At 37.8% G+C, this 27497-nt stretch overlaps 2 protein-coding genes across 2 annotated transcripts in view; one reads left to right on the top strand and one right to left on the bottom strand.

Annotated features, from left to right (window-relative positions):
- The window catches only part of megf10 (multiple EGF-like-domains 10), a 99892-nt gene extending 89142 nt beyond the window's left edge, over positions 1-10750 (bottom strand). Inside the window, exon 1 of the mRNA XM_051683523.1 lies at positions 10625-10750. The gene's annotated coding sequence lies outside the window, so the exon portion shown is untranslated. The remainder of the gene's footprint in view (positions 1-10624) is intronic.
- Positions 10751-12007: 1257 nt separating this feature from the next.
- On the top strand, positions 12008-16861 carry c42h5orf63 (chromosome 42 C5orf63 homolog). Its single transcript, XM_051683589.1, has 4 exons — positions 12008-12064; positions 12384-12472; positions 16256-16312; positions 16410-16861. Exons 2-4 carry the CDS (start codon positions 12386-12388, stop codon positions 16581-16583), a joined length of 318 nt encoding a protein of 105 aa, XP_051539549.1. The 5' UTR covers positions 12008-12064; positions 12384-12385; the 3' UTR covers positions 16584-16861.
- Positions 16862-27497: the final 10636 nt, after the last annotated feature.

Below are 27497 nucleotides of genomic sequence, written 5' to 3'. Positions count from 1 at the left end.
TCCAACATCAGTTTCAGTGAGAGTTAATGCCACACAGCTGCACTCGCAACAACTGCAGCCATACACACACACACACACACAAGAGACTCGGCCATGCAGGCGCCTGCGGGGGGATTTCTACAGCATTGAACACCAGGTAACCAAAACTCAAGAGTCTCTCAAGCCTCTTAAGTCATTCCAGAGTGGAGAGAGTGTATGACCCAAAATATTCCCCTTACAACACAACAACTAACTCAATGAATGACAGCGTTCGCAATCACAATCACGCATCTAGCATATGTACAGTATATGAGTGTTTCTTCAACTTTTGACACTTTCATGAATCATGTCCCAAGGGCAAAGTTGGGTAAGTTACTCAAAATAAGTAATCCACAACAAATTACTAGTTACTTCTACAAAATTTAATTACTTAATTACTTAATCGAGAAAGTAATCACATTACTGATTTCTTTACTTTTAAGTTACTTTCTAAAAAAATATATATAGAAAAGTTTATGTTTTCCCACACAACAAATTCAAAATATTGTCTATAATACCTCCTTGTTTAATTCCGCACACTCTTCAGCTAATTAAAAGTGAGTAACTGGAATATGATTACAAGAATAAAAAATGTAATGTATTTTTTTTACTAAAAATAAATTAGATTACAACCAAAACTGCCGATTCAAATGCGATTCAAATTAGAACTACAAGCTTGTTACTTCATGTTTTTAAGAGCCGCGTCAGCAGGGGACAATCAGCATGCCTCAAAAAAACTTGCAACGGACGCGTTCTTGACAGCTGGATGAAGCACATCAGAATGCAGGGATCTCTAACTACTTCTAACTTGACACAGCTTCCTAAAAACACACTGTTTACGATGCTGAAAACCAGCAGGATGCTCCAAAAGCATCCATCTGATGTCTATGTACAGATAGACCAACCATTAAAAATAGCGCTGACAGAACACAAGAACGCGTCCTGTGAGACAATGAACGGTGCGCTTAGTGGTCTTGTGACGATTGCATTTTTATTTATGCACACTTGTCATTATTATGTTTACTAAAATAAAATAAAAATATATGGGGTTAAGAGTTGGTTTATTAAAAATTATTTTTCTCCCCTTTTCGGAATGCCCAATGCACTCGTGGTGGCATAGTGACTCACCTCAATCCGGGTGGCAGAGGACAATTCTCAGTTGCCTCCATGTCTGAGACTGTCAATCGTGCATCTTATCAAGTGGCTTGTTGAGACATTGCGTATTGTATTCTCCGCGGCATCCACGCACAACTCACCACGTGCCCCACCGAGAGTGAACCACATTATAGCAAGCACGAGGAGGTTACCCCATGTGACTCTACCCTCCCTTGCAACTGGGCCAATTTGGTTGCTTAGGAGACCTGGCTGGAGTCACTCAGCACGCCCTGGATTCGAACTCGTGACTCCAGGGGTGGTAGTCAGCATCAATACTTGCTGAGCTACCCAGGCCCCATCAAATTAAATTTTTTTTTAAAATGGGGGGTCTATAATGCCTTATGGGAGGCAGATCCAGTGTCGTGTTCACACATGACCTCTAAATTGAAAAATGCTGTTAATTTTCTGGAAAAGGTTGTATGAAAGCGATTACTGATATGCGATTAATTGCATTTAATTTCATTAATTAATTGGAATGTCATGTAATCTATTTGATTAAAATTTTTAAATATTTATTGTGTGCTCTAATTTCAGTGTTTATTGCGTGAAAATAATTTCTATACATTTTCCAAAAATTTTTGTTCAAAACTTAGTGTACTTGTCAAGTGGACAAAAGTGTAAGTGAAGAGCATGCTTGAGATGAAATAAGACACAAAACAAAGAAAAAATATAACTGCAAGCAGCAAAGACCCAAGAACAATGGGTCCATTTCCGCCCAGTGGCTTTCGAACAACAATGCACTTGGGACACATGCATTTGGTCGGGTAAACAAGACAAATGTCTTACCTTCTGCTCAGACATAATGTTTAACAACTTTGATGTGCATGGCAAATGAAATAAATGTGTAATTCTGGCAAGTTTTTAAATACATTTGAACATCTACTGTTGTCAACTGGAGGCCCTATGACCATGACCCATCATAGCCATTCATGAGTTTGTCAAATGCACCTGAATACAATACAACATCATGTAATTTGATCTGTTGCCATGACAACACTTTTTAATATATCAAGTATCCCTTTACAATTTTACATCAGCGGTGTCTTGACATTATTCTAAATAAGTTTGAATCGATTAAAAATTTAAGAGGACTATTTCAAAGTCTGTTGTAAGTGCCACACTTCCTGCTGCCAGTTGGTGGCGCTATGGCTGTGACCCATAATAGCCACATAAATGTGATCAGCCCCCATTACCAAACATACAGCTGAATTTTCATCAAAATCATACAATGCACACAGAAGATATAAGGAACTTCCTGTTTCACATTTTTGCCCTTAATTATTGCATCGCCATGGCAACACTGTTCAATATATAACAAAAATCTGTTCGTAATTTAACATCTTGACTGTCTTGGCATAATGTTGCCTAAATTTTGGTGATTTTTGGCACATTCAATCCAAAATGGCCAACTTCCTGTTGGGCGAAGCTAATGACTGCAATTTCGAAAGTTGTCCGACTTGATGAGAACAATATATGTAGCAAGCTTGGTGACTGTAGAAGAAACTGACCCCACCACTTTTGTCAAAAGGTGGCACTACAGAGCTCCCCAGCCATGCCCATGTGTTAACATTTGCACAGGCCTAATGGCCGACAGCTCTGATGTGTGTGAAAAATATCATGATAATTCAAGCATACCAAGTATCTCAAAAACATGTGAATATACATAAAAAGGAATAATGATGTTTATTGCCTTGTCATGGCAACAATATTTAAGATATCAAGAATCAAGAATTTTAAATCTGCACTGTCTTGACATTTTTCTAGAACAAACTGAAGCAATTCAGGTAAAAATAAGAGGGATATTTCAAAGTCTGTTAAACATTCCACACTTCCTTCCGCTAGTTGGTGGTGCTACGAACGTGACCCACAATAGCCACATCAATGTGATCAGCCCACAAGGCCAAACATTTGGCTCAATTTTGATGTAAATCATACGATGCACAGAGAAGATTTTTTGATGTTATTTTATCGCGTCGCCATGGCAACACCATTCGATATGTCAAAAATCAGTTCACAATTTATTATAGTCAATGTCTTGGTATGATGTCGCCCACAATTGGTACTTGTAACATGAAATCCCTAGGAGGAGTATTTCAAATTTCAGAGCATGCATTTTTCAAACAATCCAAATGGCCAACTTCCTGTTGGACGGAGCTAATGACTGTCAGTGTGAAAATTGTCAGGCTTGATAAGCTCTATATGTGTACAAAGTTTGATGATGGTAGCTAAAAAGGGATTTCTTTTCCGAAATCCTTGAAAAGAAGAAGAAGAAGAATCCTTAGAAGAACAATAGGGTCTCCGCACTTTCAGTGTTTGGGCGCTAATCATGGAAATATAATTTGTGAGCAGATTATTTTTTATCAATTGAGCTGTAATTTTGCCAAATTAAGCAAAAAGTGTGAAAATATTATTTACTTGTATGTATTTAGGACACATCAAGTGTTAGCTATGAAATTAGCCTCAGCAAGACAAAGGAGTCTATAATTTTATTTGAAAAGCGTTAAAAATACAATTTCCAACAGTGTCATTTCCAGCACGTAATTCTATTAAACACAATACAGAATTTGAGATATGCTGGAGATTAATTTTCATGACTTGAATGCCATTAATCTCCTGTTATGAATGTACAAAAACTGTAGACAAATTAAATAAACTAGTGAGAGAGTGAAAAATGTGTTAACGAGACAGTCTAGAAATCCACAGCGCTAAAAGTGCCTGAAGTTGTAGAAACACACATAAACATCTGTCAGTGTCAACTAGATGATCTCTCTCCACAATCAGCTGAGAAACTAATATCTGACAGAATTAAATAAGCTAATTCATGCATGTTATGGTATGGCTGCAATCTGTTCACTGTGATGAGCAACATGTGCTGATAACAGTCTTGTATAATGCTGTGTGGCGTGTGTAAGAGTATAGAGAGCGTAACACTAAACAAGGGGCTCATGAACACTCAACAGCAATAAAGTGTGTCCTCTCTAGACTGTCTCCAGAACAGTTGATGGAAACAGGTGTTCCTGAGCCTCAGTGATCACTGCATCTGTCTCCTTCAGCTCAGATGACCACATGAACACATATTCAGAGTCATTCATACTGCATTTCTGTAAATATTGTAATGTGCTCCGGTTTTTTTGCTCATGGTTTTTGCAGATGTACAGTGTGTTATGTGTATGCTGAGCTCCACACATCAAGAGCATAATAAGCCCTGCCCACGACATGAGCAGGAAATGAGTGTTGTGTCTACTACATTCACTTCAAGAGCTCTCAGACACTCTAGGGGGGAATTATAACATTACATGCTTTATCTGTGAGGGGAACCAGTTCAGACAAAGAGCAAAACTCACACACATGATGCACTGTGATTACAATCTGAATAATTAATGTAAATGTGATTGCTGCTCCTTTATTCATGACAACTAATAAATACATGAGATTTAAGTATAATTTAATCTGAATAGTTTATTTGAGTTATAATGTGGACAGATCTCTAGATCTCTTATAAAGCTCTGTATCTACTGATTATTAATCCAGATTTTTGGTATTTGTAATTTGGTTTTCACCAATGGTAATGCCAATTTCAGATACAGTATCTGTCATGTGACTGTAACTAGTAAGAAAGTCTTTTAATATATCTTAAATTGCTTTTCTGTTTAGTGATATCTGAAATCAATTTCCAGATATCTGAAATATAAAATTGAACATATTGAAATAAATTTACAGATATCAAAAATGAGCATTTTTACTAGTTGAATTGTTTATATCAGGAATTGATTTTTTTGAAGCAGTAACAATGTAACTGATATAAAAATATTGTTTTTACTAGTAAAAAGTACATTTTTTAATTTTAACAAGAAATTAATTGTAGATATCTGTAAATGCATTTTGAACAGGAGTAAATGACAGATCATTGTGAAATTCAACTAGTTAATATGCAGTTACAGATATCAAATATTATTTTTTTTTACAAGTTGAAATTCCATTGCTGATATCAAGAATTAGAATTTTAACTAGTGAAAATGTAATTAAAGATATCCAAAGTTCATCTCTTGCACATTATTAAATGTTGAAAAGGCTTGTGATACTGTATCTGGTTGTGGATGAGGATTCTTGATTGGCTTTTAAGCATCTTTTGAGCAATTAAACAGTAAACATTTGTACAGGAGTTGAAAATCACCAATAAAACCATGAACTATTAAGCTATTTGATTTATTATTGTAATATTTTTAGAATGTTAAAGGAACATTCAATACGAGTTAAGCTCAATCGACAGTATTTGTGGCATAATGTAGATTACCAAGAAAAACTATTTCAACTTAAAAAAATAGTTTTGAAAAGCAAAAATGGAGGTTACAGTGCGACACTTACAATGGAAGTGCTAATGGGAGTGAAGAACTTTCCATGGTTCGAGATCATGGACGGTGTGCTGGGACATCGTCCTGCTGTTTAACATCATGGCAGTTAAAGTCGGTGAGTTGTCAACGTTAAATTATCTTGCTAGCTAGCTAATTTTCCATACAGTATAAACTTGATATTCTAGATAACTAGATAACAAGCGTGTTTGTTTTGGCTTGTGAAATGAGCTGGGTGTGTGATGGGCTACTGACCCCGGCTGACCAGTTTATGGCCCTGGCTCGCACTGGCCCGATAGTGGAAAAGCGACTACTGGATATAACTTTACACAGAAAAAGTTAGTAAGTGATTGTGGTGATGGGGGCGTGGTCATGCGTCTGTCTGCGGGAGAGAGGGAGAGGTGTGGCTCGTCAAGCTGGTTGACATAATTTCTAACAGCTGTTTCTCATTACAGTGATAGCAGAGAGACGCTTTAAAACAGCGAACACACCAGAGCAAGGCAGAGAGAGAACGACACCAGAGCGCAGTGACTGCCGTGCCTTATTGTGTGTTTTATGATTATTATTATTATTATTATTGTTGTTGTGAAGCTGAAGTGTTTGAAAAGCTGTTTGAGAGTTTTTGTTGCTTTGAACTGAGGAATAAGAAAGCCCTGAGAAGGCGGCACTCAAACGAACTGAAAAGAGAGCATAAAAGCTACCTGAAGTGTGTCACTGGTCCCCGTCTCCTTTTCCATACCCGAACCCGTAGATCCCTTACAGTGATTTTAATCGCACTAAAATCATGTTAACACACATATTGTTTACGTCTTGTGGCTATACTTTTGAAACATTGACCGTGATTGACTTAAGCCCAGGTAAGCCCGTGTGTTAATATGGACCTGCTGATGTTACAGCGTTACTCTAAAACTGCCCAATAAACACATACGTGTCACTGTCAATCAACACAGCTCAGTTTGTGTTTTGGTTTTACTCCAAAACTGGTGTTTTAATGATCGTCTTCCCTCTTAATAACAACAAGACTGCATCAATGCCGATGAACAAACACAACAATATGAGAAACTTACAACACCTCTCAGAGCAAATCAAACTGATTCTGGAGTCTAAAAGTTAACAAATCAAACCTTCAATAAAATACCTCAATGTGATGTTTGAAATGTACAAACATTAATGGATATTCATTTATCTCCGTTAGCTCAGAGGGAAAACGACTGCAATACGTGGTCAACTTCAATCTGAAGTACAACTACAAGTCCAAACATACGGCAGAAGAATGTGAAGTGTTTCAGCTTTCTCAGCCACTGGCTACAGTCTGATATATTTTTGTCTTTTGGAAACATTGGTTTATGACAAACCCTGTAATTATGATCAGGAATAATGCTGCTTTATTGCAAGCAGCTGGAGAATCTAGCACAATCCTAAACATACAGAGATATTCTCATCATCAGATGGTCAGTCACAGCACCACAACATACACGTAACACTGATTAACTATATGAAAGACAGGACACTGTTATCTGCTTACTAACAATCAAAATGATGAGCACAAACACCAATCACTGATCCCAACTACAACTTATATTTACTAAAAGTAGCCTTCACAAGTAAACACATTAGGTTACTAGTTGATGGCGGCACGCATGGATGCAGCGACCCGGAACTCTCCACGTAGATGCCATTTTTTTCCTTTATTTTAAGTACACTAAGCCACTTTATTCAGACAGGACTAGCTCACACAACATATAGTCTGCAAGGAATACTGGATATTGGAATAAAAGGTTTTATTCCACCTTCACCTCCCAACATTCCGGATGAGCTACTCTGTACATTAGAACCTGCCTGGATTACCACACCGGTGAGGAAGAGGAAGCAGAAGTGGGGCAAGTGAGCCGGCATTCATGCTAGGCTAAAGAGCCCCCCGAACAAGCCAACTCTACCGTGAACACCCAGTCCATAGTCAACAAGATAGATGAGTTGAGACTGAGGATTCCTTAGCACAGGATGAACAGCTGAGCCTCATTTTTCACAGAGACCTGGCTGAATGCTAACATCTCCGATGCGGCTATCAAGCTAGGGGGGTGGACTGTTTATCGCTCGGCTCGTACCACTGAATCCAGTAAGGACAAAGGCGGTAGAGTATGCATATATGTAAGCAATGCTTGGTGCACCTCCACAGATATTATTGAACAATTTTGCTCCCTGGATTTAGAATTTATAATGCTGAAGTGTAGACCTTTCCATCTGCCAAGAGAATTTACAGTAGTGTTTCTCACTGCTGTTTACATCCCTCCACAAGCTAATGCTAAGTTAGCACTGGCTAAACCGCACGATGTTACAAACGGATTGCAAAAACTCTCACCCAGATGGTGGGTTTATCATAGCGGGGGACTTTAATCACACCAAACTTAAGAATGTGCTCCTCAAATTCTATCAGTTTGTTGATTTCCCAACCAGAGGAAATAACATGCTTGACCATATCTATTGCAATGTAACGAATGCCTACAAAGCGTCACCTTCCCCCCACCTCGGCCGGTCTGATAACATTACCTTGGTCCTGACACCGGCATACAAAACTCTCATTACCAGGTCAAAGCCCACTGTGCAAACTGTTAGAGTGGCCAGAAGGAGCCATGACTAAACTACAGGACTGCTTCGACAACACAAACTAGGATCTGTTCAAATGGGAACCTACTCAGAACAACCACACAGACCTAAACACCTATGCCTCCATTTTAGCCTATATTAACTTCTGTATGGACAACTTTACCACTGTTAAGAGTATTAGCACATTCCCCATCCGGAAACCTTTGATGAACAGAGATGTTAAAAACCTGTTGAAGGAACGTAACAATTCTTTCCATGAAGGAGATCCAGATGCTTATAAAACAGCTAGGTCCAATCAGAGCAAAGGCATTAGGGAGGCGAAGCGCTGCTACAAAATGCAAATACAGGAGCACTTTAATAGCTCAGACTCCAGCCGTATGTGGCAGGGCATTAAGTTCATCACAGACTATAAAGGTAACAACACCTGTTCAACCTACACAGCAAACTCTTTTCTCCCTGATGATCTAAATCTCTTCTTCTTCGCACGGTTTGACAGGGACAGCAACCAACCCATCACCAAGCTGACACTGCAAGATGCTCCATCATGTACACTGGTGCTGAACTCCCACGAGTTGAGGCAGGCCCTAAGCCACATCAACCCCAATAAAGCCGCTGGACCTGATGGGGTTCCTGGACAGGTCCTGAAGCACTGTGTGGGACAGCTGACAGCAGTGTTCACCAGCCTGTTTAACATCTCTTTGGAACAGGCCACTGTTCCTACCTGCCTCAAGTCTGCTACAATCATCCCTGTTCAAAACAGATAGCAGTCAGGTCTCTGAATGATTATCGCCCAGTGGCCTTGACCCCCATAGTTTTGAAGTGCTTCGAGCGACTTGTCTTAACACACATAAAAAGTAACATACCCCCTTCCCTGGATCAATACCAGTTTGTTTACAGGACAAACAGGTCAACTGAGGACGCTGTCTCACTGGCCTTTCACACTACCCTGTCACACTTGGAACAGCGGGACAGTTATGTCTGGATTCTGTTCATTGATTATAGTTCTGCTTTTAACACTATACCCCCCAACAAGCTGGCAATCAAACTAAACAACCTTGGCTTCAACACACACATGTGCAATTGGATTCTGGACTTTCTTTCCAGCAGACCACAAACAGGGCAAATGAGTAAGCACTCCTCTTCCCCCATAACACTGAACACTGGAGCACCACAGGGCTGTGTGCTGAGCCCCCTTCAACACTTCCTCTAAACGTACGACTGCAAACCCGTCCATAATTCCAACATCATAATCAAGTTTGTAGATGGCACCACCATGATAGGGCTGATCTCTATGTGTGTGTGTGTGTGTGTGTGTTTGTGTGTGTGTGTGTGTGTGTGTGTGTGTTTGTTTATGCGTGTGTCACACTCATGTGACTGCCTCTGAATGCAGCAGCACACACTAATCTTAAACACACAGAAAGAACTTCAGAACTTCGGTTCTAGCTTGTATGGTGCCCTAGGCCAAACCCGCTTCAACACGCCCCCAAAGTTGTTGACCGGGGCAGGTTGGGGGGGGGGGGGGTTCTGTGTGGGTGCCTTGTGCCGCCCCCCCACAAGATGCCGCCCTGGGCAACTGCCCATGTCTCCTATGCCTAAATCCGCCAATGCAGAACTTAAAATCAAACACCATTCCAGCCTCATTTTTTGACTCTTGTACCTTTAGATTTCTTTTCTTTTTTTATTTTCAATGTATTTGTATGGCACATTTCATAATACGTATAGTTCTTCATAAAGATAAGTGCCTTAAACCCCCATGAGCTCTGGAAAAAAGTCATGTGCAGGAAATGAATTATAGATATCTATAACTACATTTTCACTTGTTAAAATGCTTATTCTTGAGATCAGCAGTGAAATTACATCTAGTGAAAATGCTGATTTTTTTTTTTTATCAGTAATTACATTTGCTCTAGTAAAAATGTTAATTCTTGATTTAAAAAAATGATGACATCACTCGCAGAAACACACATTCTTGATATCTAAAATAGAATTTCAACTAGTAAAAACCAAAATTCTGAATACCTTTAACATCTTTTTCACTAGCAGAATTCCACAATGATCTGTCATTCACTCCTTTTCAAAACGCAGTCATGGATTTGTACAATTAATTTCTTACTAGCTGAAATTATAATTTACATACTGTATTAACACACACACACACACACACACACACACAAACTTTCCCTCAGCATTATTCATTTACTGATGTGTTACACAAGCCAGTGTCTCAGCCAGGGAACAAATAAGATCAAATTCTTCCAGAAATGTAATAAAGAGTAGGCTAAATGAAAAAATAAATAAATAAAAAAAAATAACTTATAAAACATTCATAAGGTAAACTCATTTAAACACACCAGAAAATAAATTTACGATGAAATCCGATGTATTTAATCTTATCGTATGATAATAATCGTGTTATTTTGAGTCCGTGCAGTAGAAAGGTTTAGAATATGAATTAAAGTGATTTAGTCACTTTTAAAGTGATGAAAATAAAAACTCACCTCTTCTAAACAAAAATATCCGTCTGGTCCAAACACATGGAATGCTCTTAAAGTGAGCGTCTCTTTCTTTAAAATAGTTTCACAGAACAGAAAATTGATTTATTGAACGAATTCGCCGTTTTTTCTGCTGCTGTGAGAGAATAATGATTCCGCTCGCGCACCTTCACCAACTCTTGAAACGCGACGCGCCTGGAACGCTGCCGCTATCATGACGTCATCGGCGGACAGCCAATAGGAACCGCTGTTCTGTGAAGAACGCGCCTGAGATTCGGTTTGTAAATCCACTGCTTATTAAGTGTTTTATAAACGTGGAATTGGAAATAATAATTTATCATCTGATTGTAAATGAACTGCTGTCGTGTGTTCATAAGTTTATGTCAGTTAAAACACTTTGACATGGCGTTGTTGTGCTCTGTAAACACGTTCAACTGTGTTTTCATGCGAGTTGAAGCGGCGCCATCTAGAGAGCAGATGTAGAACTTCAAGCGCTCTGTTCTGAGTGTTGTTACGGGGAAAGAACAAACGGCCCAGCTATTTTTAACATTACTTTGGGAAATGCCTAAAGATTGGGTACATTTAGCTTCTATAGTATTTTTAAAGACTAGTTCTCTTGTCTTGTGTAAACCGCGAGTGGGTGTCATAATGAGTATATTAATAAGTGCATCATTGTTTGGGTTGTACACTAGTCCTGTCATGTGAATTTGCAGGAAACACTAAATCATGTTAGAAACTCTGTGCTCTGATTCTGGACTATCTATTTACAGATTTAGTTTTAAGGTTCATGGTGTTGGAAACTGTGCTATTACAATGCTAGGCCTATTTTAATTTTAAAATGCATAGCATTAAGTATAATCTTGTTATACTCACATCTTTCTTTTCTTACCCCCTTTTATATATATATATATATATATATATATATATATATATATATATATATATATATATATATATATATATATAAACTTTTTACTTGCATTCAGTTTAGCTTCAAATGTTTTGGGGTTTAACAGAGAAGGCATCATTAAACCCTCCCCTCTTTTTAAATGGCAGCAATTTAAATGTCAAGACAAAAACACAAAAGGCCAGTACATGTCATATAAACAATAACAGAGATAAAAGTCATTTCTAAAACAATTAAAATACCTTAAAATATCTTCAGTGATTTTTGGTTTTTCAAAACTTGTTCAGTGTTTAGCTTAATTTATTAAGATCATGTAACTCCTGTCCTTTTGTGTTAGTATTTATTTATTTATTGAATGCGGGAATGTACCTCTGTATTTTTTGATGTATTATCAAAAAAATAAAAGAAAACTTTAACCATCTAGACGGATACATTTGATCGACAACTGATTGTCCAATCACAAACGTGAACTCAGCTGGACGCTCTCCTCCTGGACACGCCCATTTCCTCTCAACAGCTTCCGTCGCGTGATTACGACGGTAAGTGTTTGTTTTTAATATGTCGAGTAATGTGCCTTGTAATAACCACAATTTAATAGAGCATCTACATATATCATATAAAGAGTAACTGACGAGCGGTATTTAATGCGTACTCACAACACTGGCTGTGGCGCAAATACTAGTGTGCTGACTATATTGACAGTATTATTGATGCCCAGACGTGCTGTCTAGGCAGGCATCTCACTAAAATTTAAGACAGTAATTTAGTGCACTAAATTTCAGCCTGTAGTGACCTTTAATGAGTCCATAAGTGTAAAGTACTGAATAATTATGTGTTGATCCCTGATGTCACTTACAGTCATGTTGCTGCCGCAGAAGCTGTTTAAAGACACTCAGAAGGTTTGTCATGTCATCAGACAGCTGCCCGTCCTTACACTCTTCACTAAGGTACAGATAAAAATTAATTCTCATTTCTAATAAACGTGTCAGTGTTTCAGTGTGCTGCCACAAGACTGGAATAGTAACATACTGCATACAAAATACATTTAATTCAGTTTTGTGTAAAACTTCTGAATTTGTGTCACTGATAAAATAATCATTCAAAAAAGATGTTCTTTTATTGAAATACAATGGACTGACTGGTGACACTGGACGTTAAAGGAATAGTTGACCAAAAAATGAAAATTGGCTGATTATCTGCTCACCCTCAGGCCATTCAAGATGTATATGTCCATCTTTCTTCATCAGAACAGGATTTAAGATTTTTAGGAAAGTAACCCAGGTTTTTAGCTTCACCCAATGCAAGTGAATGGACACCAATTTTTGACAGTCCAAAAAGCATATTTAGGCAGCATCAAACTAATCCATACAACCCCAGTTGATTAAGTAATGTCTTCTGAAGTGAACTGATATGTTTGTGTGAAAAACTAATTGCTAATAAAAACTTTAACTTTAAAAAATCGCTTCCTGTAAACACTCAGTGCCTCACATCGCTGTCGCGTAACGTCATCACATTGGCGCGTTCACGTGAGAATTCAGAAGTTCTGCTCTGTTTACCACAGAGGAACGTACTTCACTTGAGCGTTAGGTCAATTCAAACAGCTACACTTTGGTGAATAAAAGAACCATTTTCTTTCCATAAGAGCAAAATCTGTACGTTATGCCAAACTTTTGGCCGCCAGTGAAAACTTTTTTGCACAAATAAAAAAGAATAATCCATCACCTACAGTACATCATCCATGTCAAAAACTAACATTTAATAGCTGGTTGTGCCACCTTTTAGCAGTAACAACTGCAACCAAATGCTTCCGATAAAAGGAGATCAGTCTTTCACAACACTGTGGTAGAATTTTGGACCACTCTTCTGTGCAGAACTGATTTAGTTCAGCCACATTGGAGGGTTTTCGAGCATGAACTGCCAGTTTAAGGTCCTGCCACAGCATCTCAATCGGGTTCAAGTCAGAACTTTGACTAGACCACTCCAAAACTTTAATTTAGCTTCTTTTGAGCTATTCAGATGTGGACTTACTCCTATGTTTTGGATCATTGTCTTGCTGCATAATCCAGCTGCTCTTGAGCTTCAACTCACAGACTGATGACCGGAAGTTCTCCTTTAGGATTTTCTGGTAGAGAGCAGAATTCATGTTTCCCTCAATTACTGCAAAGTCGCTCTGGCCCTGAAACAGCAAAGCATCCCCACACAATCACACTACCACCACCATGCTTGACCGAAAGGTATGATGCTCTTTTTGTGGAATTCTGTGTTTGATTTATGCCAGATGTAACGGGACCCGTATTCCAAACAGTTCCACTTTCGACTCATCAGTCCACAGAACATTCTCCCAAAAGGTTTGAGGATCATCAAGGTGGTTTTGGCAAAATCCAGAGCAATGGTTTTCGCCTCACTACTCTTGCATGGATGCCATTTTTGGCCAGTGTCTTTCTGATAGTGGAGTCATGAACAGTGACCTTTATTGATGCGGGAAAGACCTGCAGTTCCTTGGATGTTGTCCTTGGCTTTTTTATGACTTCTGGATGAGTCGTCGCTGTGCTCTTGGAGGAATTTTAGAAGGTCGGCCACTTCTGGGAAGGTTCACTACTGTGCCAAGTTTTTTCCATTTGGAGATAATGGCTCTCACTGTGGTTCTTTGGAGTCCCAGAGCCTTTGAAATAGCTTTGTAACCCCTCCCAGTGTGATGCATTTCAATCACCTTTTTCCTTATCATTTCTGGAATTTCTTTCGACCTTGGCATAGTGTGCTACTGGGTGTGACTTTTTAGCCAACTTCATGCTCTGAAAAAGATCTATTTAGGTGTTGATCTTATTGTACAGGGCTGGCAGTAATCAGGTCTGGGTGTGTCTATTCTAGCTGAACCTCATTATGAATGCAGTTTCATAGATTTCGGTATTTAGTAACTAAGGGGGCAAATACTTTTTTACATAGGCCCAGTTGGTATTGGATAATTGTTTTGCTTCAATAAATAACATTATCATTTAAAAACTGTATTTTGTGTTTACTCTGATTGCCTTTGTTTTATGTTAGATTTTGTTTGAATTTTTTAAACAGTTTAGTATGAGATATGCACAAAAACAAGATATCAGTGTAGTATCATATATGTGCAGTATCACAGCACTGTACTTGAGTACATTTTAAAAGTAGGTTTAATAGTGGGTACTATTTACCTTTACTCAAGTATATTTCTAATGATTTTTGTTTTATTTTGTTTTGGAACAGTGGGCAATGTTCTTTTCGTTACATTACTGGCTTTAATAAAATAAGTTTTAATAAATGTGTAATTTATTGTTATATTTTTGAATGGGACTTTTATGACAGCGGAACTTTACAGTTGCGCTCTGTCACTAGAGGCGAGTTCATCACTGCAGCAGCAGCAAGCATGCCAAACAAACACTTTCATCATGCAATGCCTTAATTTTACACCAAGACAACCAGATATTTCAAGATTAGAATTGCAGCTCCAATTTAAGAAAACTTGTTACGGTGAGTTTTGGCGATTGTGATAACGTGATCTTGTCTGTGATGGTCAATTTCAGGGTGATTCTGTATGTATGGGCTCCTATGACATCAGTTTCTAAGTATACATTTTTATATCAGTGCTGAAATATATCATTGTCTACTGTATAATCCATGTTAACATATGCGTTGTGTAAATGCCTTTTGCTCTGCCGATCGCATGTGCTTGACTCCTGGAGCGCATCTCTGTGCATGCACACTGCACAATAACTTTGCGTTTGACAGATGCGGCACGTTTTTCTCATGGACAACAGAGAACAAACTTAAGTAAGGCTTTAACACGCTTCCAAATACAGAGATAAGTTGCAGTTTACACTTACTGTACAGAACTAATGAACTAAATTTGTTCTACACTGAAAATACTGTAACTGAACTAAGAATCCATGCAGGACTTTAAAAAGCGATAGGACTTTTGAAAAAGCGGAGGTATTTTATGAAGTATGATTACATTTTTCACCGTAATAATTACTAGAAACTGATTTCTAAACTTCTCTTCTAATTTATTGGCAGATTCATCCAAATCTTACAAGTGATATTTCAACCATAAATTAATGTTCTGTCATCATTTCCCCACCCTGATGTTGTTCCACACCTGTGTGACTTTCTGTATTTGTGGAACTCAAAAGATGTTAGACAAAATGTTAGAGACTGACGGTCTCAGTCACCATTCCCTTTTAAAATGGAGGAAAAAACATGCAGTGAAAGTAAATGGTGACTGAGGATAACATTCTGTCTGACATCTTAATTATGTTGCATTGAAGAAAGAAAGACATGCAGGTTTGGAACAACATGAGGGTGAATGATGAAAGAATTTACAATAATAATAATTATTATTATTATTAACTTATTATTATTATTATGTAATACATGTCAAAAGTATGTAATGTAATGTAATATTGGAGATTAAACATCCATTATGTTACATATGAAAGTAACTAGTTACTCGCTACTTGAGTATTCTTTTAATTGGATACTTTTTTTTTACTCTTACTCAAGTATTATTAACAGCACTACTTTTACTTCTACTTGAGTAATTATTTTTTTCAAGTAATTGTACTTTTACTTGAGGACAGTTTTTGGCTTCTCTACCCACCTCTTACAGTATTTGTATTCATAATTTATACAGCAGAAATAGTTTTGAAGTATGCTTTTCTGAACATACAGAATCTAGTTATAAAACAATATCTCTCTGTTTTCAGAATCCATGCCCTTTGTGTGAGGAAGCAAAAGAAGCGCTTGAGCCGTTTAAACACAGGGTGAGACAAGTACAGGTTTACAGAAGTTATATTTGTTTAATATGTTCAATCAGTTAACGTAAAAAGAATTTCATAATGTAATTGTTTGTTATTTCAGTTTCATTTACAGCAGGTTGACATCACTCTTCCAGAGAACAGTGTTTGGTTGGACAGATACAGATATGACATTCCAGTCTTTCATTTAAATGGACAGTTTTTGATGATGCATCGTGTGAACACAACTCTTCTTGAAAGCGCTCTGGAAAAAGTATTCAAAGCAACTGGACAGTAATGTTGGGGGAAACATTTAACTTGCCATTTTGCTCTTTTAATAATGCCACTTTATTTTATTCACCATTTATCAATGAGCACAGCCATGCATAATGTACGATCTCTCTGCATGAGCTCTGGGAGAAGTCCTTTTGTGTTTTAAGCTCTGTGTAGTATGATGTGCGCTCTAATGACAGTTTTATGTCATTGACTCACTGGGTGTTTCAGGTTTGTTTAGATTTTGTTTAGCATCTTATGAGTGGCCTTTGTCTGCTTTAAATAAAGTGAAAGCCAGCTTCATTTAAACATCATTTATTATGATATAATAAGATACTAAATGGTTATAAGACATGAAGTCAGGCTTCAGGCAAAATGAAAGTTGGTGCAAAGAATACAAAGGAGCATACACAATAAAAGCAATTTATTGATACATTAAGAAAACAACTGCAAAACTACAAGGTTTTACAACATATCAACACCTCATTAGAGGAAAAAAAAAATACACACTGGGGGCTGCGTGTAATACACTCAGAACAGATACATACAGTTGAAGTCAGAAGTTCACATACACCTTAGCCAAATACATTAAAACATTCCCTGTCTTAGGTCAGTTAGGCTCACTACTTTATTTTAAGAATGTGAAATGTTAGAATAATAATAGAGATAATTATATATTTCAGCTGTTATTTCTTTCATCACATTCCCAGTGGATAAGACGTTTACATACACTTTGTAAGTATTTGGTAGCATTGCCTTTAAATTGTTTAACTTGGGACAGATGTTTTGGGTATCCTTCCACAAGCTTCTCACAATAAGTTGCTGGAATTTTGTCCCATTCCTCCAGACAGAACTGGTGTAACTGTGTCAGGTTTGTAGGCCACCTTGCTGGCACACGCATTTTCAGTTCTGCCCACACATTTTCTATCTGATTGAGGTCAGGGCTTTGTGATGGTCACTCCCATACCTTGACTTTGTTGTCCTTAAGCCATTTTGCCAAAACTGTGGAAGTATGCTTGGGGTCATTGTCCATTTGGAAGAACCTCTTGCGACCAAGCTTTAACTTCCTGGTTGATGTCTTGAGATGTTGCTTCAATATATCCACATAATTTTCCTTCCTCATGATGCCATCTATTTTGTGACATGCACCAGTTCCTCCTGCAGCAAAGCATCCCCACAACATGATGCTGCCACCCCCATGCTTCACAGTTGGGATGGTGTTCTTCAGCTTGCAAGCCTCACCCTTTTTCCTCCAAACATAACGATCCTCATTATGGCCAAACAGTTCAATTTTTACTTCATTATGCCACCCCCATGCTTCACGGTTGGGATGGTGTTCTTCGGCTTGCAAGCCTCACCCTTTTTCCTCCAAACATAACGATCCTCATGGACGAACAGTTCAATTTTTATTTAATTATGCCACCCCCATGCTTCACGGTTGGGATGGTGTTCTTCGGCTTGCAAGCTTCACCCTTTTTCCTCCAAACATAATGATGGTCATTATGGCCAAACAGTTAAATTTTTGTTTCATTAGACCAGAGGACATTTCTCCATAAAGTAAGATCTTTGTCCCCATGTGCACTTGCAAACTGTAGTCTGGCTTTTTTATGGCAGTTTTAGAGCAGTGGCTTCTTCCTTGCTGAGCAGCCTTTCAGGTTGTCGATATAGGACTCATTTTTACTGTGGATATAGATACTTGTTTACCTGTTTCCCCCAGCATCTTCACAAGGTCCTTTGCTGTTGTTCTGGGATTGATTTGCACTTTTCGCACCAAACTACGTTCATCTCTAGGAGACAGATTGCATCTCCTTCTTGAGCGGTATGATGGCTGCGTGGTCCCATGGTGTTTATACTTGCGTACTGTTGTTTGTACAGATGAACATGGTATCTTCAGGCGTTTAGAAATTGCTCCCAAGAATGAACCAGACTTGTGGAGGTCCACAATTTTTTTGAGGTTTTGGCTGATTTCTTTTGATTTTCCCATGATGTCAAGCAAAGAGGCAATGAGTTTGAATGTAGGCCTTAAAATACATCCACAGGTACACCTCTAATTCAGTACACCTCCTATCAGAAGCTAATTGGCTAATTGTCTAAAGGCTAGACATCATTTTCTGGAATTTTCCAAGATGCTTAAAGGCACAGTTCATTTAGTTTATGTAAACATTTGACCCACTGGAATTGTAATATAGTCAATTAAAAGTAAAACAATCTGTAAACAATTGTTGGAAAAATTACTCGTGTCATGCACAAAGTAGATGTCCTAAATGACTTACTATAAAGTCTTAAACTATAGTTTGCTAATATGAAATCTGTGGAGTTGTTAATAAATTAATTTTAATGACTTCAACATAAGTGTATGTAAACTTCTGACTTCAACTGTAAATATATAAAGCACAAAGCATACAAAAAAATAATACAGAATACACAATACAGAATGACAAATAATAAAAGTTGTGTAATTGAGTTGTGTAATTATTTAACATACAAGGTCTTCTGGGGGGGCCTGGGTAGTTCAGCGAGTATTGACGCTGACTACCATCCCTGGAGTTACGAGTTTGAATCCAGGTCGTGCTGAGTGACTCCAGCCAGGTGTCCTAAGCAGCCAAATTGGCCCAGTTGCTAGGGAGGGTAGAGTCACATGGGGTAACCTCCTCGTGGTCGCTATAATGTGTGGTTCTCGCTCTCGGTGGGGCATGTGGTGAGTTGTGCGTGGATGCCGCGGAGAATAGCGTGGGCCTCCACGTGCTACATCGCCGCGGTAACGCGCTTAACAAGCCATGTGATAAGATGCGTGGATTGACGGACTCGGACACGGAGGCAACTGAGATTCCTCCTCCACCACCCGGATTGAGGCGAGTCACTACGCCACCACGAGGACGAGCATTGGGAATTGGGCATTCCAAATTGGGGAGAAAAATAAATAAATAAAAAACATACAACATCTTCTAATATACAACATAACATACGATTAATTAATATACAAGGTCTTTAGCAACACCAATAGCAGCTGTCTAGTTATGGAATGTACATGATGCAGCATTATGAAATCTCGCTCCAAAATGAGTACATATAAAAAAATTAAAACCATAATGATCACTCTTTATCATAAGTGTTATGAGTGTTTGTGCACTTTATTGGTTGTTATTTTTATTTAGAAACATAAAAACGACAGAACTGTTGATGTCTTGAGGGTGAAATGCAAAAAAACAAAGATATAAACACTGCATTAAACAAAAGTATGGTTCTTTACAGTCTGGGTAACCACATTCATGTCTGCAGTATTTTCAAATGTCAAGTACAGTTGTGCTCAAAAGTTTGCATACCCTGGCAGAAATTGTGAAATTTTGGCATTGATTTTGAAAATATGACTGATCATGTCTTTTATTTAAGGATAGTGATCATATGAAGCGATTTATCATCACATAGTTGTTTGGCTCCTTTTTAAATCATAATGATAACAGAAATCACCCAAATGGCCCTGATCAAAAGTTTACTTACCCTTGAATATTTGGCCTTGTTACAGACACACAAGTTGACACACACAGGTTGAAATGGCAATTAAAGGTTAATTTCCCACACCTGTGGCTTTTTAAATTGCAGTTAGTGTCTGTGTATAAATAGTCAATGAGTTTGTTAGCTCTCACGTGGATGCACTGAGCAGGCTAGATACTGAGCTATGGGGAGCAGAAAAGAACTGTCAAAAAACCTGCGTAACAAGGTAATGAAACTTTATAAAAATGGAAAAGGATATAAAAAGATATCCAAAGCCGTGAAAATGCCAGTCAGTACTGTTCAATCACTTATTAAGAAGTGGAAAATTCAGGGATCTCTTGATACCAAGCCAAGGTCAGTTAGACCAAGAAAGATTTCAGCCACAACTGCCAGAAGAATTGTTCGGGATACAAAGAAAAACCCACAGGTAACCTCAGGAGAAATACAGGCTGCTCTGGAAAAAGACGGTGTGGTTGTTTTAAGGAGCACAATACTTGTTGACCCCTCTCCAAACATAGCGCTTATGTTTGTGACCATAAAGCTCTATTTTGGTCTTGTCACTCCAAATACAGTGTGCCAGAAGTTGTGAGGCATGTCAAGGTGTTGTCGGGTATGCTGTAACCGGGCTTTTTTGTGGAATTGGCTTCTTTCTGGCAACTTGACCACGCAGCTCTTTTTTGTTCAGGTGTTGTTGTATTGTGCTCCTTGAAACAACCACACCGTCTTTTTCCAGAGCAGCCTGTATTTCTCCTGAGGTTGCCTGTGGGCTTTTCTTTGTATCCCGAACAATTCTTCTGGCAGTTGTGGCTGAAATCTTTCTTGGTCTACCTGACCTTGGCTTGGTATCAAGAGATCCCTGAATTTTCCACTTCTTAATAAGTGATTGAACAGTACTGACTGGCATTTTCAAGGCTTTGGATATCTTTTTATATCCTTTTCCATCTTTATAAAGTGCCATTACCTTGTTACACAGGTCATTTGACAGTTCTTTTCTGCTCCCAATGGCTCAGTATCTAGACTGCTCAGTGCATCCACGTGAGAGCTAACAAACTCATTGACTATTTATACACAGACACTAATTGCAATTTAAAAAGCCACAGGTGTGGGAAATTAACCTTTAATTGCCATTTAAACCTGTGTGTGTCACCTTGTGTGTCTGTAACAAGGCCAAACATTCAAGGTTATGTAAACTTTTGATCAGAGCCATTTGGGTGATTTCTGTTATCATTATGATTTAAAAAGGAGCCAAACAACTATGTGATAATAAATGGCTTCATATGATCACTATCCTTAAATAAAAGACATGATCAGTCATATCTTCAAAATCAATGCCAAAATTTCACAATTTCTGCCAGGGTATGCAAACTTTTGAGCACAACTGTATATTGCAGCCAAAATGTGTGAGCTGTGTTCTGTAGCAAGCCAGTATTGCAATTTTAGTTGTCCTGTTGCCACAACAGTATCATATATACAGAACATTTTGTAGTTCATTGGATCAACCAAATGCCTCCTGTGTCACATTGTGTGAACCAAATGCCTCCTGTGTCATCAGGGATGGCATGAGGGTGAGTAAATGATGAGAGAATTTTCATTTTTGGGTGAACTATTCCTTTAATACTGCAGGCATTTGGTTCTGCTGCTGCTTTATGTTTAATCAAGTTATTTTTTATTTGTATAGCATTTTCACAATACACATTGTTTCAAAGATTTAGGTTTAGAGAAAATCGCACTGTGCTGTGTTGATAGTAGTCAGTGAAGTGTCTAGCTCATACAGGCTTTAGTTGGCATTCATTTATTGTCTATGTATTCTATTATGAGACTTCAGAGATGCAGGCAGTGTTCAGTGAAGTGTCCCTTGCTGTCTGGCTGGTATTTGACAGCGGTTCATTGTCTGTGAAGTCCATCCTAAGAAACAGAAGTGATGCAAGCAATGGCCATCAAAGTGCCCCTCACTGTCTGGTTGGCACAAGCTGCAGTTAGTAGTCATCGCTCAGTAACACATATGCAATGGGAGAGGGACATTGGGTTGGACTGATGCTGGAGATGACCGGTTCTGGTAACCTCAGGATCCCAAGGTAGAGAAAGGGAAGCAACTTAAATAATATTAGTGCAGATCAGGGATAGCCAACACTGTACCTGGAGAGCTAGATCCCTGAAATGTTTATATCCAACCCTAATCAAACACACCTGAACCTGAGTACTCTAAATTTTCAGGCAGGTGCTGGAGCTCAACTCCGTAAGAAGGTAGTTCTCCAGATGTAGGTAGATGTTATTCACATCATTGTAAAGGAGAGTTATGAAATATAAGAAGTGTTTTCGGTTCTGGCAGACCTGACTACTATAGTGTAATTATGGGTTGAGGGATAAATTAGGTGTATACCTGGATAAAGAGAAGTCTTTTCAGACCTGTAGCTCATTTAATTTGTTTTGAAATGGGATAAAATTGTTACAATGTTACATTTTCTTTTTGGTTCAGTTCGCTTTCACAAGGCATCATTTCAAAACGGACCAAAACTGTGTTAATAAAAGTCACATGTGAGCCAACTGCCCCCTCCTTGGTCAGAATGTTTGTGTACTGTTCCAGGATTTAACTCATACATAAATATACCGGTTACAATGATATACCTGCAAAAATTTGCCAATCATTACAAATTTTCAAGTATTGTTTATGTCAGCTTATGCAAAGCATCGCCGCATGGTACAGAATGTGTGTTCCAGTCAGAGGTTGCGCTGCAAATTAACATCATCCATCACTTGGAAGAATATGAGCTGTAAAATTTATGGCATGGTTATTTTATCCATCATTAGTTGCTTTTGTATTATGTCTGCATTGAAAAGTACCTATTCTCGCGGTCACAGAGCTCTCCCTCGCACGCACGCGCACACTCAGCAGAAAGAGTAAAGCCATGTAGTTATATAGTTAATAGTTTTTATCTGTTAAGAAGTTACTTATGGTATCCTACCAATGTTTTGCTGCCTGATATCCACAAGAGAGAAGCAATCATACTAAAATTACCTCAGGAATTTAAAACAACTCCTATTTTAAAAGTATAACTCATATAGTATATATATATATGTTCTCCAAAGATCCATCAGGTAAGTTCATGGTTTTTATAGGGATATTGTTTGGTTTGTTGGTCTGTTGGGTCAGACTGCATTCTCACCACAAGTGAACCACTCCAGAGTTTGTTTGCAATTGGACCGAGACCACCGATTGTTTTGATACTGATCCAATTGCGATTGCCGTGTTCATATATGCCTAAACAAACCAAACTAAGGGAGAAAACGCAGCAGGTTCTTTTCTAAGTGTTAAAAACGAGTCAGGTGTGAAAATGCCCTCAAAGTGTGAGTCAGAACAATGCTATTCCTGAGTTTGGGAGCCAAGTAGAGGGTTTTGTGACACCCAGGTTCTTAACCCTCTTATTGTCTTCATAAATTAGCCTCTTTGGTCCTCCTGGTCATTTTTGACCAGAAAGAACAAAGATGTTATATATTTTTTTAAATTGATCATAATGATACCATTTCTTCTTCCCTGAAGTAATAACAATAACATGATGCACTTCTTTTGAGATTTTGTACTACACTTCTTTAAGTTAAAACATGAAGAAAATATGAGAATGTGACATATATTGGAGGCAGATTGATGCCATCTGGTGAACAAAATATAAACAACATAACTTGAAAATCATGTTGTGACAATAATGGCCAATAGATGGCGGCAGTGTTCTATTCAGCCACCTACTGTGTAGTCTGATTGCTTGTTGTAACCTAATTTTATATTTTATCACAAGTTATGTATTTGGATATATATTTGACAAGTTACCATAAATTAATGCAATATGAGCCAACATGAACAAACAATGAATAATTGTATTTTTATAAATTAACATTAACCAAGATTAACAAATGCTGTATTGTTCGTTGTGTTTATGATACCTTAACAAACAGAACCTTATTGTAAAGAATAACAATAACCCTGTTAGTATTATACTTGCAGTTTCCATGACCTGTTGAATGGTGAAAAACTTGAAATAGTGAAGAATCTCTGACTTGTCACAGCACCTAAAATACACACTTTCCACATTAATGTACATTTTAACCTAACATCTTCATATTGGGAAATAAAAGTTTTTGGACATGTTATTTGTAGGGATGGGATGATATATCAAATTTTGGCTGCCACATGAGGTTAATATGATGTATGAATTAATATCTGTAAAGTGCTTATAAGGGTTGCATAAGGCATACAGCTGTAATTTACAGCTATCTTGCAAATTATAAATGATACAGCTGTGACACCATTAAAATAACGCATCATAATTCTGAATCATCTTGTGTTTGAGGATACTGATGCCTTACTGACAGCAAGATGTGTTTCATAGGTTTATTATTTTATGAAGATTTTATAACAGTATGAAGGTCTAAATACAAATTCCCATAGATTTGAGGCCCCACATGCCTTGATTTCAACCATTAACCCATTTCAAGAGATAAAACTCTATCCAGAGAAACACATTCACTCCAACCACAATACTTCAGTCTTTAACACCCCGTCTACACTGGACGAGCGTTGTATCAGAATTAAACAGAACCCATTACACTCAAAACAATATTTCAGCCTATTTTTAAGATTTATGCATTTCAATTTCAGAATTTCATAAGATTGAATTGAGTAATTGTTAACTCAATTAATTTAATAAAACTATTTTATTTTAATAAAGATTACGCAATTCAATTTGATGACATTGTGAAATAATCTTAGTTAATGTTCCTGCTGTGATTGATTTTTTGTGTGTGTCTGGTTTGTGTACAGCATTCTGCTGTAGAAAGTGAGCAAGCTTTTCTAATGATCGTGCCAAGGACACTGCAGAAGTCAAGATTTTTGTGAATAAGGACTTAAATTTTTATCTGTTTCTCACCTATCATATCGCTTCTGAAGACATGGATTTAACCACCGGAGTCTTATAGATTAGCTTTATGCTGCATTTGTGTGCTTTTTGGAGCTTGAAAGTGTTAGACCCCATTGACTTGCATTGTATGGATATATTCACATCATATTTCCATCAAAATATCTTTGTTTGTGTTCCGCAGAAGAAAGTCATACATGTGTAAGACCGCATAAGAGACAGCTGGCTCCCTCTGAAGAACTCTTTAAAAAAGTGTCAACTCATTTGTGATAGTTATTAGTTTATTGCTGTGTATGTGAACACGCTTGATATCAACGGGTTACTGTGAGGGTTCAGTTTAAGAGTATAGTCAATGTTATCTATAGTATAAAAATCATTGTGTCTATGAGACTAATATAATCTAGCTTCACTATACTGTAGCTTCAGTGTGTGTGTGTGTGTGTGTGTGTGTGTGTGTGTGTGTGTGTGTGTGTGAGAGAGAGAGAGAGAGAGAGAGAGAGAGAGACAGAATGATAGAGATCAAAAAGCTCAAACATATAAAGTTCTCTGCCATGACAAACTCAAACATCAACATACTCCAACAGGAGGAAATACAAACACTCAGAACACTGTACAAATAGTATAACATAAAAAAACAAAAACAACAACAACAACAAAAAAACATTCTTGCTGATTTATTACATTGTTATTTTTAAATGCATGCATACACTGTAAAAAGTGGAAATGAGCAGTTAAGGATCTACAGTGTATTTCTTCTTGATCTAAGCCTTCAAAATGACTCTTTGGTGTAACCCAATGCATTCATGTTAATTCAGTCTTGTTAAATAATATTATTGACTTGAATAAAACCACTTAAAGGTGCTGTAAGCGATTGTTTCATAGAAAGGTTTGCAAGATATACATAGTGTGCCAAGCAGCGGCCAACAGACTTACAGCTTCAGCTGGGTTTTCTCTCCCTCACTTTGAGGTCTGGCCCCTTTTATTTCCCCCATCTCTCACTGTGAACAAAGAATCAGCAATTACCAGCAATTCATCTCAGGTGAAAACCCTTCCTGCTTCTCTCCCCAGGCGAATGCTCGACCCCACCCTCGCCTCCACAGGTACTATTTTAGGAGACCACGTTTTACAGTGTAGTTAATCTGCATTATATCTTTTAAATATGCATTATATCTGTTATCCCCATGCTATTTTTCAGTGTGCTGTAAGAACAAACTGTGTTTGCACTGGAGGCTGTAGTGCTAATGCTGATCTGTGATGGTCTGAACTGATGTACTGATCAGAGCTGCTGAGAAGTGTGAAGGTCACAACCCAAATCTACAGATAATCACAGTAGCAGCACATCCTGTCACTGATCCTGCAGAAGCACACGCACATACACACACACACACGCACACAATTAAAGGATTAGTTCACCCAAATGAAAATTCGGTCATAATTTACTCACCCTTGTACCAAACCCATGTAACTTTCTTTCTTATACGGAACACGAAAGGAAAAATTTTAATGAGTAGTCCAGTCCGTCTTTTTAGCAGTTTCATGAGCACTTTATGAGAAGCTCATTCACAGGGGCACAGTGGGTTTTAATGAATAACAACACAATTACAGTTCTTGTATAAACATGTGAGTCACTGTAGACAAGATTCACAACGCTCATGAACATGCAATGGACGTCAAGTTTTTCACTGAAAAATTACTTCTCACCAAAACCCATTGAATGACTCCAGAAGACCTGGATTATGATGCATAAAGCATATGGACCCCTTTAAGAAAAGTTTTGGTCCTTTTTTTTTAAAGAACTCACAGCAAAGTGCTTCTTCGCTCAGAACCAAAGTAGTTCCAAACAGCTGAGCAACGACATACTGTTTGCGAACATTTAGACACCCACCACACCACCACTGTGGGAGGCATTTTAGAGGAGCATTTAAATATGAGGACGCTCAAGACTATATGTAAAACATTAACTAATATGATATTAATATGTGTTATCAATGACTTCATGCATCATCCTATGAGAAGAATTCACACAAGATCAGTGTTTTAACTACTTGATGATGATTTAAAGTAATATATATGCAGTAGATAATGTGTAAATTGTCTTGTTTACATTCTGAAAACATAGTGCTAATCTGTTAACACATTATACACGGCTATAATATGCACCAATTACACTCTGTCAATGTATTTTATGATGACACTGATACAACTGCAAAGATGGGTGTATAAAAGAGTGTTAATGGGTGGAATACAAACAAAAAAATGATGATGATTATAGGCATATCTTACTTTGGATGTTCCTCCTGACCAGAAGCATGTTTTAGAGTTAAAAATAAGAACTTAAATATTGATCTTTTTCACAGCAAAAGCAATCATGTCACTTTAGAAGACATTCATTTAACCACTGGAGTCGTACGGATGACGTTTATGCTGACTGTCTGTGATTTTTGGAGCTTCAAAAGAGAAATCTCCATTCACTTGCATTTTAAGGACCTACTGATCTGAGATATTTATCTATTTTTCTTCAGATGTGTTCTGGTGTAGAA

This window comes from Myxocyprinus asiaticus, chromosome 42, assembly GCF_019703515.2.
Source record: "Myxocyprinus asiaticus isolate MX2 ecotype Aquarium Trade chromosome 42, UBuf_Myxa_2, whole genome shotgun sequence".
Classification (NCBI taxonomy): Eukaryota; Metazoa; Chordata; class Actinopteri; order Cypriniformes; family Catostomidae; genus Myxocyprinus; species Myxocyprinus asiaticus.
This window is presented reverse-complemented; position numbering and strand designations above follow the sequence as displayed.